The 12653-nt window shown below is 34.7% G+C and overlaps 1 protein-coding gene across 4 annotated transcripts in view; it reads right to left on the bottom strand.

Moving 5' to 3' along the window:
- The window catches only part of AHCTF1 (AT-hook containing transcription factor 1), an 82203-nt gene that overhangs the window by 56624 nt on the left and 12926 nt on the right, over positions 1-12653 (bottom strand). For all 4 annotated transcript variants that reach the window (XM_082339829.1, XM_082339830.1, XM_082339832.1 and 1 more), the window contains exons 2-5: positions 11983-12107; positions 9871-10124; positions 5797-5977; positions 1563-1770 (exon numbers count right to left, since the gene is read on the bottom strand). In XM_082339829.1, coding sequence (XP_082195955.1) covers positions 1563-1770; positions 5797-5977; positions 9871-10124; positions 11983-12100 — 761 coding nt within the window. In that variant the 5' untranslated portion in view covers positions 12101-12107. The remainder of the gene's footprint in view (positions 1-1562; positions 1771-5796; positions 5978-9870; positions 10125-11982; positions 12108-12653) is intronic.

The raw sequence follows: 12653 nt of genomic DNA, 5'->3' as shown, positions 1-12653 counted from the left end.
GTTAGAGCAGCTGCTGTTCATACAATCGTCTTATCTTCAAAAATACAAAGGGTACAAGACATCAAGACAATGAGCATGGCACCCCATCTCCCAGGTAGAGCTGGGAAGGGTTAAAATTACTACAGCACATGCATATACACATGCGTGAACTAGTCCTTCCAGGCGTGTAAACGTATGCCATGATGTACTGTTCCCCAATAACAGGTACTCTAGAAAGAGATGAAATACTGCCACAACACTCTATTTCAGCTGCTTGGGTTTAGAGTCAATTTCCCCATTACAACAACAGAATGAGTTAGAATCTGAAGAGTTCTCACAAACCCTTTGGAAAAGCATAATCAGTGAAGAGATGATAGCGCTAAAGAAAACACTGTAAAAGCCAGGTTCTCCAGGCACTCCTTTGGGAGCTATTCAAAAACAAGAGCTGATAAAAAGGTATCAACAAAGAGAGTTGAGATGGACTTCCCATAGGGAGCTACTAGGCAATAGCATTGCCACTTCATCACTGGCACTTTGCAGAAAAATTTGACTTTGAGGAAGTGCAAGGACAGTCGATGTTTACTTAAGGGGCTAGTAACACTAATATCATCAAAGAACCCAACAGTAAAAAATGGGTATAGATGAGAATCTTTTTATTTTCTACCTCTCTCTTTTTCCTTCACTTCAAACTTGGCAAATATTTATAACCAAACACAGCCAAGTAGGTACCAATTTGTTGGTGAGATGAACTGAGCAGAAAGTTTGGAAGGGTGACTATTTTGTTGACTCATTTGCAAGACAAATTACTCAAGAAAATATTCCAATATTACTTGGAAGAAAAAAGAAGAAATAAATATTAAATTGACAACTTAAGAGACAAATAGGTATCTACTTAACTCTTAACAGAGATTAGACTTAAAACCTATAGTGCCTTACCTCCCTCAATAAAGAGTCAATTCCTCAGCAATTTTAACAACATAAAGATTAATAAAAAGTATCAATATAATTATACTTGGGGGAAGTTTTTGACAGCATAAAAAATTTTAAACACAGTATTTTGTAACTTTTTAAAAAAGCTTTTGTTTTTCTGTCAACTGAGAACTACTATTATTAAACTACCTTACACATATGGTTATGTAGAAAAGTACTTCTGAAGGAATTCATACTATACAAATACGTAGTTTATCTTAACAGAGTCACAGTTACTGGCAAATTGAACACCACAATGACTGCAATGCCTTTTTTTCCCCTGGCCGAGCCACACTGCTTGCAGGACCTTAGTTCCCCGACCAGGGACTGAATCCGGGCCACAGCAGTGAAAGCAGGGTCCTAATCACTGGACCACCAGGAAATTCCCTGAAATGCCTTTTAAATACACTGAATCAACCTAAATTCATGTGCTAGGTCACTCCTTTATTATACCAAGTTATGATTTAATGCAATGGAAAATTACATAGTCATTCAATCATTATCCTATCTTTTCCTGTTTATGCTAATTTTTAAATATTAGTAATTGAGAACAAGTTACATTCACAAAGAAATTACCAATAATCACATAATCAAAGAGAAAAAGTTGTACTTACTCTCTTTTCATGCTTTTCATATTCCAAAGTGCTAGATACCCATCAGAAAAACCAACAGCAAGCTGATTTGTCCGGTTTATGTAACTAAGGGTTGAAACGGCTGTTCCTGATGGGCTTACTAATTGAAAACACAGATGGCGTCCCTCTCGCATCACATTTTCTCTGATGTGTGGTACTTCAGCTGGGATACCAGTTATAACTTCAAGGTCTGATAAGTAAATAAGCAAGACAAGTAAGATTAACAAACTATAAACAGCATAAAAGCAAGTGTGTCGCCCATTATTCAAGCAGCAACTGAAAACTACTGGGGTCAATTAAAATAAGATTAGTGATAACAAAGCATACTGAACTATAAAATAACCACCTTTATTTTAAATGCTATAATTTTCAAAGTACATTTAATTGTATGATTTCTTAAAAATCTCATAGTACACATCAAATATTATCTAAAGTAGACTTTATTTTAAAGGAATTAAACAATTTCCTTAACAATCATAAATAAAGCTGATGGTTTCTTTATTCAAATTTAGAACTAACAACCTAAATATTCCCCTTGGAGAATGGCTGGTTCCAAGTCAGAAGCAGAAAATATATAAGATGAGCCGGGCACATCCTGTGCCAGAAATCTAGGAAGCTATCAAAATCTGAGGGGATGTGTCAGACTACATGAAGGTGCCTTCGTTAGCAAAAACAGAACATTTTTGAGCATAAGACAATAATGAAAATGAATAAAACACATTAAGTACAATATATAAAACCCCATGAGTTCCTGCCCTCCTTACTCACAAGAGACCTTACTGAATTGAAACACTGAAAGTAGCTGAGTACCAGCTTCTTACTCTGAAAATTTGTACTTAAATAGTAATATAAGCATTTATTCTCCCTTTTCTGTACAAACTGTATTTCAAGGTGAACAAATAGCCCTAGTTAATCAGAAAATTATTCTTTAGATTAACAGAACTTTAAAATCATCTTTTTTTTGCAGCCCTAATGACACAAGAGACCTAGGCAACAATCTCAATGGATGCAACAAAGTATGGTTTTTCAACCTTGGCTCCACTGACATCTTGGGTCAGATAATTCTTTGCTGTGGGGGCTGTCTTGTGCTTTATAGGATGTTCACAGCATCCTTGGCTTCTTTCTACCAGACGCCAAGTAGCATCATCTCCCTCCAGTATTAATGGCCAAAAATGTCTCCAGATATGACCAAAAATCTAGAGGGCAAAAAATCACCCCCAGTTGAGAACCACTGGTACAAAGGTTGATGGATCATGCTGTCGTCATCTGAACCCACTGATCACTAAATATGAAACAAGACACCATGTACCTCCTGCTGTGATACATTATGAAATACCCAGCACTTCTGAAGTATACTTGTCAAGTGTTAAATCAATCTAATCAGAGCTAACTTACAATTGCAGAAAATACAAAATGTAAATGACATCACATGAAGACACACAGAGAATTCCAAAATGTGGGGCATTTTACCAGATAACTAACATCTTCAGCAAGTCCGTGGCACTAAAAATAAATAAATGAATAAGGAGAGGATAGAGGGAGGACTGCTCTAAATTCAAATAGACATGAGAGGCAAACCGTCAAATATAAGTCCATGTTTAATGTCGTTAACAGTGGTAAACGGCATCATGATTATGTAGTAAAATAACCGTTATTTGCTTTAGATTAGTACAGAGTAAAAAAGAGAGAAGGGTGACTTCCCTGGTGGTCCAGTGGTTAAGACTCCGTGCTCCCAATGCAGGGGGCAAGGGTTCGATCCCTGGTCTGGGAACTAAGATCCCGCATGCCACACGGTGCAGCCAAAAATAAAAAAAAAAAAAAAAAAAAGAAAGAGAGAGAGAGAGAAGGGGGGAAAAGGGAAATAAAAGAGAACAGATGCACATATGGGTAAATTTTGAAAACTAACTTGAATTTAGGTAACAGGTTTGTGGGAATTTTTATACTGGTCTATCTACTTGAAGATGTTTGAAATGTTTAAATAAAAAAAAATTCAGGCCCATTCATTGATATAACTGTTGTGCAAGAGCAGATTCCTTCAACGCTGTTATGAAGGGGGAAAAAAATCCTATCACATTGTACTTGAATGATTACCCTCCTAATCCATTCTGCTTGATTTTTTCCCCCCAGAAAACAGCAAGTGATTACATTTTGCCAAAATAACTAGTTAATAAATGGAATACTGTAAACTTATTTAAGAGAATAAAGTAGACTCTATATGCACTGATATGGAAAGATGTATAAGAAATACTGTTAAGTTTGGAAAAGTTGCAAAATAGTATTTATAGTATGTTTATCATGTTAGGAACTTCATTTTTTATGTTGTGTGTGTTTCAGTGAAGTCTAAATAGCTGTAATTATAAATTACTTCTGTAAACAAAAAATTAATTTTGCATTAAACCCCAAAACTCAACTTTTTGTATGCTATAAAATTCAATGGCTTCCTAATTCTCATAATTGAGAAACAGATTCTGATCTTTGATTACAATCCAGAGAGTTTCACTATAAAATTACCCTTGTGTTGAATTTAACTACTAACTATTGACTCCTGAAATAAAGCATGTTTCAACTCTACTATTTTGATCTGAAGAGTTTTAATTATGAATACAGGTATTTTAATTAGCCTTAGACCTACAGCGATATCATCTACAAGCCACTCTGGAACAAAACTCCATCAAGACTAATTCCTTCATCAATTTTCTACAAAGAGCAGTTAAATCATTTCTAATATTCTACAAATTCATTTTTAGTTACTGTTATTTATACTAATCAATTCTTTTCATTTAAACTTTACCCAGGATTTTATTAAGATCAATCAGATCTTAATACATATCAAATTTCCAGGTATAGTTTCCATCATTACGAGAATTTTTTTTGCCTTAAGTGCATGTGTGGCCATTATTTCTACCAAATCAAACTTTTTTACGTCATATTTTGCAGATTTAAATTTTGATCAGATAATCTGTTTCTTCAGTTAATTTCTGGTCAAACATAATTTTTACCACTTGCAGTTTTAATCAGTTTTAATACATACCAACAGTTCTTATTAGTTATACTCATTATAAATTGGGACAAAATACTGATTATTTGTATCTATTTCTTAGCTGATCCATAAATAAACAGATCTGCACTAATATTACAGGACTATTTTTCTTTTAAGATTTATTTATTATATTATTTATCTTTGGCTGCGTTGGGTCTTAGTTGTGGCATGCGGGATCTTCATTGAGGCACACGGGCTTCCCTCTAGTTGTGGCGTGCAGGTTTTCTCTTCTCTAGTTGTGGCGCACAGGCTCCAGGGAACGTGGGCTCTGTAGTTTGCAGCACACAGGCTCTCTAGTTGAGGCGCCTGAGCTCAGTTGTTACAGGGTGTGGGCTTAGTTGACCCGCAGCACATGGGATCTTAGTTTCCTGACCAGGGATCAAACCCGAGTCCCCTGCATTGTAAGACGGATTCTCTACCACTGAACCACCAGAAGTCCCAACAGGACTATTTTAAAAATCAAGAAGGTCCTCAAGGAATAGTCCTTTCCTGAAACTTTATTGGTAATACACACATTTTTAGAAGTTTTTAGGTTAGCTCTCCTCCCTACATAAACCAATCAAGTAAGAGTCTCATAAATCACAAAAATAACAAAACAAAAAACACTTGAGAAGTAGATTTATAAATATATGCATTAGTATTAAAGGGGGAAAATTCTCTCTCTTCACTTAAGTAGCTTTAGTTCTATTTTAGGATGTTATTTTGTGAGGGAAGACTTTTAAATAGTTACTGTTATTTATTGCTTTATTTCTATCTTGGGCTTACTGTAGGAATATAAACAGTATGCCAAAAACACTATGTTAGATCCTACATAGTTGGATAATTTTATACTGTTTGATAAGGATCAAGATATTATACCTTTCAGCCCTTCTTCTGGCATTTACTTAATAACTTGAATATATTATTCAAGTGTGTATCTGGAAATATATCCCTATCTCTTTCAAGACCTACTTTAGTCTATAAACACTTCATCAATAAAATAGAATAACTCATGCAAAACATCTCCATAGTGCCCAAAACAATAAAAGAGGAGCAAACAATTTTTTTAAAACAGATACATAAAGAAGTTTCCATATAACATTTTTTGACTATTTAAAAAAAAAAAATCAATCCATTGCATCAGAATACTCAGGTGCTTAATTTCTGGTTTCAAGCAAAGAATGACTAATTAATTACCTGATGCCTCTACTTCATTCTGATTGCCTGACAACTCATCCAAACACAGGTCAATAAGAAGGATCTGTCCAACATCAGTTACCACAGCTGCCACACCAAAAAGCCATCGTAGACTTGGGTGTAAATGCTGAGTACTTGCACTGGCTCCTCCATGATTAATTATAGGTTCAATAGCTGTTACCTAGAAAGCAGAATATATCATTTGCTTTTCTTATACAAAGTGAGAAAACACAGCAAATTCTGAGGTTAAAGCAGGTTATTAGTTATACAGATGTTAACATTTTCCAATACAGAATCACAAATCTGCATTTGATACTTGCAAATCTGAATAACATAATGAAATGTTCAGATATAACAAGAATTACATGATACAGTTGGAATAATAACTGATGTTTATCAAGACTTTACTATATTCCAGGCATTATGCTAATCAATTCACAATAACCCTTTGATATCAGACTATATATAATTATCCCTGTTTAAAGATGAAACACCCTGAGGCTTAGAATAGCTGAGTTATTCAAGTCACACAGTCATTAAGTATAAAACTGAAACCTAGATTTTTCTCACTTTAAAACTCTTAACCAGCTACTGTATAAGTATATAGCCTCTCCTCTAAGGAGGAGTAAAAATAAATCATTCCAGAAAAATTTACTGTTTACACTTTTTTAAAAAGGTCCTTTTTATGCCCTAAAGCCTGAAGAGGTCTAACCTTCTTTAAAAGGGCTACATTATAATGGACTTCACACAAAGCTTTGGCAGTAACTGGATCACTGACATTTAACAAGGACTGAAATTACTTAAAGAAAATCATACTGTAGCTACATCATGGAGTTGTATTCTTCCTCTTCATCTCATGAGTCAAATTTTAAATGTCTGTACCTAATAGTCTGTATTTTAGTTTACACTTAGCTTTCCTTCTGTTTCTTATTAATTCACAAAAATTAATTAGGTATGATATTTGATAATTAAGTATTTGGTGATTTCTACTATAACACTGATGAATATCCTAGAAAGAAAAGAGGAAATTTGCTATCAATGGTTTATGTGTTAATGTAAGGTTAAAGTTTGTTTCAGGCTGTAATTTATTATTACAGACAAAACCCTGGCTTTCTCAATATTTCATTAGTACACAAAACATTCCTTAGTGTTTCTAATTCTGAAAGCTGTAATTTCATGGATTGTCTTTCTTTTCTAAATTATGTAATAATGTCTATAAATACTAAAGCATGTTCTCTTTAATTCCTTCAGTGAAGGGTAAGGGATCTGTTTGCATTCCTCATATAAATACTATACATGAAGTTATCGACAATGCTACCTTAATTAATTTTAAAGTGAGGCAGTTAAAAGCAAATTTAAGAGGGGATACTGCGCCCTAGTCAAAAAAGAGCTAGTGGGGGCTTCCCTGGTGGCGCAGTGGTTAAGAATCCGCCTGCCAACTCAGGGGACACGGGTTCGAGCCCTGGGCCAGGAAGATCCCACATGCTGCGGAGCAACTAAGCCCGTGCGCCACAACTACTGAGCCTGCACTCTAGAGCCTGCGAGCCACAACTACTGAGCCTGCGTGCCACAACTACTGAAGCCCACGCGCCTAGAGCCCGTGCTCCGCAACAAGAGAAACCACCGCAATGAGAAGCCCGCGCACTGCAACAAAGACTAGCCCCCGCTCGCCGCAACTAGAGAAAGCCCGCGCGCAGAAACGAAGACCCAACGCAGCCAAAAATAAATAAATAAAATAAATAAATTAAAAAAAAAAGAGCTAGTTGACTGAACTCCTTTTGAAGGTATCTATCACTCCTCTCCCAATCTTTTCTTTCCCCTATATTCCACGTGATATCAACCATTCATCCAATTAAGCAACCAATAATTTATCTAACTCTTATTCCTTCTCAATTACTCTTATCCAAATGATCAACAAGTCCTGTCCATGTTACCTCTGGAATCTACTTTGAATCTGTCCCATCTTCTCCATTTCTTATGTCACTTCCTCGGTTCAGTCCATCATCCTTATTTACCTGAACTACCCCAACCAAATAGCTTTTTACACTACAATTCCACTTTAAATTTAAAATGATTTCACCACAGACTTTAGGAGGAGGCCCCTAACTGCAAATAAGGCCATTCACAATCTCAATCCTCATCATTTCTGGCACCCACTTCCTCCTTCCCTTCTCTCCCGCCATTCTCAATAAGACTAGTTTTCCAAATGTTCTATACACCGTGACTTTTTACATGTTGGCCTTTTTGCTGAAAATGTGCAACCTTTTTGAACAGAAATCATCCAGGTGTTCTCCACGTTCCAAGTGCTAAAATTATCAAAGCACTTATTATATTTATGCTATCATCCTATAATCTGTCTTCTCCCACTAGACTACAAGCCTTTTTGGACAGCATGGACCAAGTTCAATTCATCCACTTACCCCCAAAATCTAGCACATAGCTTGATTTACAGTAAGCACTCAATAAATTGTCAAATAATTCTGTCTTTAAAATCATCATCACTGGCAAGTACATATAAGATACCAGGCTATAAATTACTTCAGACCCCACATTAGCCCACTGGGTTGGTTTCCTCACTATAAAAAATTATTATTTTGTCATTAAGCCCCCTTTTAACTTTAAAAATTCTATTCTATGATGATATACATTACATACATATATATGCATACATACCTACATAAACTTTTGTGTGTAAAGTGCATACTTCTTTCACACTGGTAGAAAAAGAATTCTACTCTTCCATGATTTTTGTCTTTGTATTTGTAAGTGTATACATTTTCTCACCATGTAAAAAGAGCAGTAATCAATCTGCTGAAGAAACAACCTGAATTCAAAGAACTTCTGTAATTACTACTGGATAAGATGCCTGGCATATCAAGGCATACATACGTTAGAATTAATAAATGGTGAATATAAATGAACTCACTATTTAAATATATTATTCACATCTTAAATGGTAATAAAGACATATTTTACATATTGCTACAAGGCTACAGTCTCAAATTAAAAGAGAAAAAACAGAGGCAAGGAAAAAATGCCATAGTAATGAATATAATATTTTTATAAACTTTTGGTGTCCTCATAAAACACAACTGGATGTAAGAACAAAATTCAGATGATACTTTTCATCTAAAAGATTAGAACACTACATGTCATCACTATTTTTACTTTGTAATTTTCTAACCAAGAATAAGGAAGTTATATTTTAATTTTTTAAAAATTTCATTGATTTACGTTGTGTTAATTTCTTCTGTACAGCAAAGTGACTCAGTTATACATGTACATAGATATATATTCTTTATATATATATACATATTTTCTTTTCTATTATGGTTTGTCACAGGACATTGAATACAGTTCCCTGCGCCATATGGCAGGACCCTGTCGTTTATCCATCCTGTTCATAATAGCTTGCCTCTGTGAATATGTAGCTCCCATCCCTTCCCTCCCCTACCCACCCCCACCCCACCTGCGGCAACCACAGTCTGTTCTATCTCTGAGTCTGTTTTTGTTTCATAGATATGTTGAATTGTATCATATTTTAGACTCCACATATAAGTGATATCATATGTGGAGTCTAAAATATGATACACTAAAATATTTTAGAGTCTAAATATTAGACTTTCTAATATTTCTGACTTACTTTGCTTAGTATGATAATCTCTAGGTCCATCCGTGTTGCTGCAAATGGCATTATTTCATTCTTTTTGATGGCTGAGTAATATTCCATTGTGTGTGTGTGTGTGTGTGTGTCTGTGTGTGTATATATATATATATATATATATATATATATATATATATACACACACACACACACACACACACACACACACACACACACACACCACATCTTTATCCAAGGAAAGTTTTATTTTAAATGTTATGTTGCTTTGATAATATATTTTTAACCTCTTTATTTTAAACTTTTTAATGAAAAACAACAAACTTCCATAAAAGTAATCTAATTACAAATGTATATCGCTCAATGAATTTTCACAAAGTGAACACACCCATGTAACCAGCAGGGGTTCGGTTTTGAAAGCAGAATGTCCACATATCTTAAGCAGTACCTACCCTTCCAGGAAGAACAACTGCTTTAACCACTCTTGATAAACCAAGGTCATAAAGACAGAGAACACTCCCTTCTGCTTCTTCCAATCCAATTAACAATCCAGTTCTCTTCTGCCAAGAGAATTCTTTCACAGCTAGGACTATAGGAGGCTGTTCATTCACTCCACTGAATCTATATGCAGACAACCGCTCTCCTGTTAGAGAGTTTACTACCTCAAGTTGTGGACCACAAGCCAAGCAAGCAAGTCCATTTTTCCCTAGAAGAAAAAAAACAAAAATGTTTCTTATTTTAATATTGTATATATACAACAAAACTAAATAGCAGTTAGCTCTTTTGCATATATAATACACAGCTCATTATCTCCAAACTGAAATCTAAGCATTTACAGAACAGAGTGGTCCTCTAATTAGTAAAATAAATTGAATAACTACTAATGCAATAATAAAGTAACCATTCAGTAAAGGTACCATGTTATATGCTTAAATACATTACCTCACTTACTCCTTGTTACACCCCAATACAGAAATAAGGCAGCTAAACTTTCATACAACTGTATGAATGAATGACTTGCCCAAAACCCACATGGCTATGAATACCAGAGCCAGAAGTGGATCGCAAGTCTGTTTAACTCCCAAACTCATATTTTTACTACATTATACCTTAAGAGTTAAACTAGGTGTTATGGGAGTTATAAAAGTATAACTCATGATCTGTCACTGAAGAGTTCAAAATCTGAGAAGACGAGACATAACCAGTATAATAATAGGAAATATCAGAAGCCCTTCTTGGCCCCTGACTAGTCATGTCTGGATTTTATTCTTCATGCAATCTAAAGTAACTGGAGGGTTTTAAGCAGGACCGTGACAATCTGATTTACATTTTTAAATGTTAGTCCAGCTGCTGAGCAGAGAATGGACAATAAGGTGGGACCAGAGCAGAAGTAGGGAGATGGTACCCTATGCTTGGTTGGTGGTCATGAGTACAGAAAGGTGGATTGACTGGAGATTCATCTCAGAGGCAGAACTAAAAGGATTTACTTGCTGATGAATAATATATAGGGAGGTGAGTAATACAGAAAAATCAAGAACTAGACCCTGAATTTTCCCTTGAACAGCTAGATGAATGATGTTAATTTTTACTACTAAATTTGTGATGTCTACGAGGCATCCAAACAGATAGCTGTATATACTAGATTATAGCTGAGAGAGGCTAGAGTTTTTAAAAAAATAGCATGGTACAGTGGGGACCAAGAACGCACGGGTTCAAAGCTCATTTTTGCCACTTGCTTTCTATGTAACTGGGACCAAGTTACTTAACCTATTTGATTCTCAGTTACATAGAATAGTAATAGTGCCTAATTAGAAAAACCTAGTAGTTACCTCAATGAAAAATTGTTACAGTACCTAGCATGTAAGAGTAGTACTGTTATTACCTTCAATATTCAAGAGAATAGCACTATAAATAGCTAAATTACTGATCTATATGTTTTGTTGTCTTCCTGCTAGGCAGGATGGCTATAAAACTCATTTTCAGAAAAGTCTTCTGCAATATATTTCACTAGACTGAAATCCGTAATTTAATGGTTTCTCTGGTCTAATTCTCTGCTGTATTATATAATGTAAAACATCATTATTATTAAGATCTTGTTCAGATTAATAGAATTAAGAAATAAGACTTTCAGAATATATTGTATCACCTAGGGCACTACAATCAGGTTTTTCTACTCATAAGACTGTTCAGGTTCTAATCTAAACTCATCACCGAAAAAACTTACTAATTATAAAGGAAAACCAGCCATGTATCATTTCTACTTTCCAAATGCAGATACTCAATACTAAGAGATATAAAATATATGGTATTGCAAAAAGGAAAAATGAACTATAATACCCCAGGAGATTCAATGAAAATGTGCTCAAGTAGGTAGAAATTAATACGTATGTACTTGTAGACGTAATATACTTATATAAGACCACTCTAAGCAGGTTCTGCTTTTATTCTTCCACATTAAAGGAACTGCAATATATGCTTAATATTATTTATCTTAATATATGCTTATTATTAATCTTATTAAGTTTAGCAATAATGTTGCTAAATTTTCAGCAACATTACTTTACCTGCAGCAAACTTTCCACGAAGCACAGATTCTAATGTTATTTCATCTTCTCCAAGGGCTTGGATAGTCACTTCTGGGAATTGTGCTGTTACAGTCACTTGTGCTGTTAGGTCTCGCATACTTCCACTGCAAATATTTTTTAAAGTAAGATTATTATGATATATTTGTACTATAAGACACTTGATTATCTCTAGCCAAGGGGAAAGGGAAAAAAGAAAAGAAAAAGAAAAAGCTACCATACAAAAGTAAATAAACTGAAACTAAAATCTGATTATGAACTACACATTATGTGCTTTGGGTCTGAGACATTCTCTCCTAAGAAAGTATTTCCCAAACAGACTTAGGAGGGTAAAGATTCATTAAGCCAGATGTCCTAAGGACATACATGAGTGCCTAGATTCTTCGAAGACTGGGTTCAATGCAATTAATCTTATTGCTTCATTTACTCTCAAAGAACATTTCACACACAAAACAGGAAAAATTGCTATTATTTTAGAAAAGTTACCACTACAGTAAAAGAGGATAAAGTCCATGAAAAATGTCCAAACCCACAGTAACCTCAGGAATTGAGTTTGGTACATGTCTTTAACTGCACAGAAAAAAATCTAAAATTATCTTTCATTTACAATGTATAGAACAGTAGATTTCCTAAATGACTCTTCCATTGTAAAC

Source organism: Balaenoptera borealis, assembly GCF_965194805.1.
Source record: "Balaenoptera borealis genome assembly, chromosome: 1".
In the NCBI taxonomy this organism is placed as follows: Eukaryota; Metazoa; Chordata; class Mammalia; order Artiodactyla; family Balaenopteridae; genus Balaenoptera; species Balaenoptera borealis.
The sequence above is the reverse complement of the archived record's forward strand: the minus strand, read 5'-3'. Positions and strand labels throughout refer to the sequence as shown.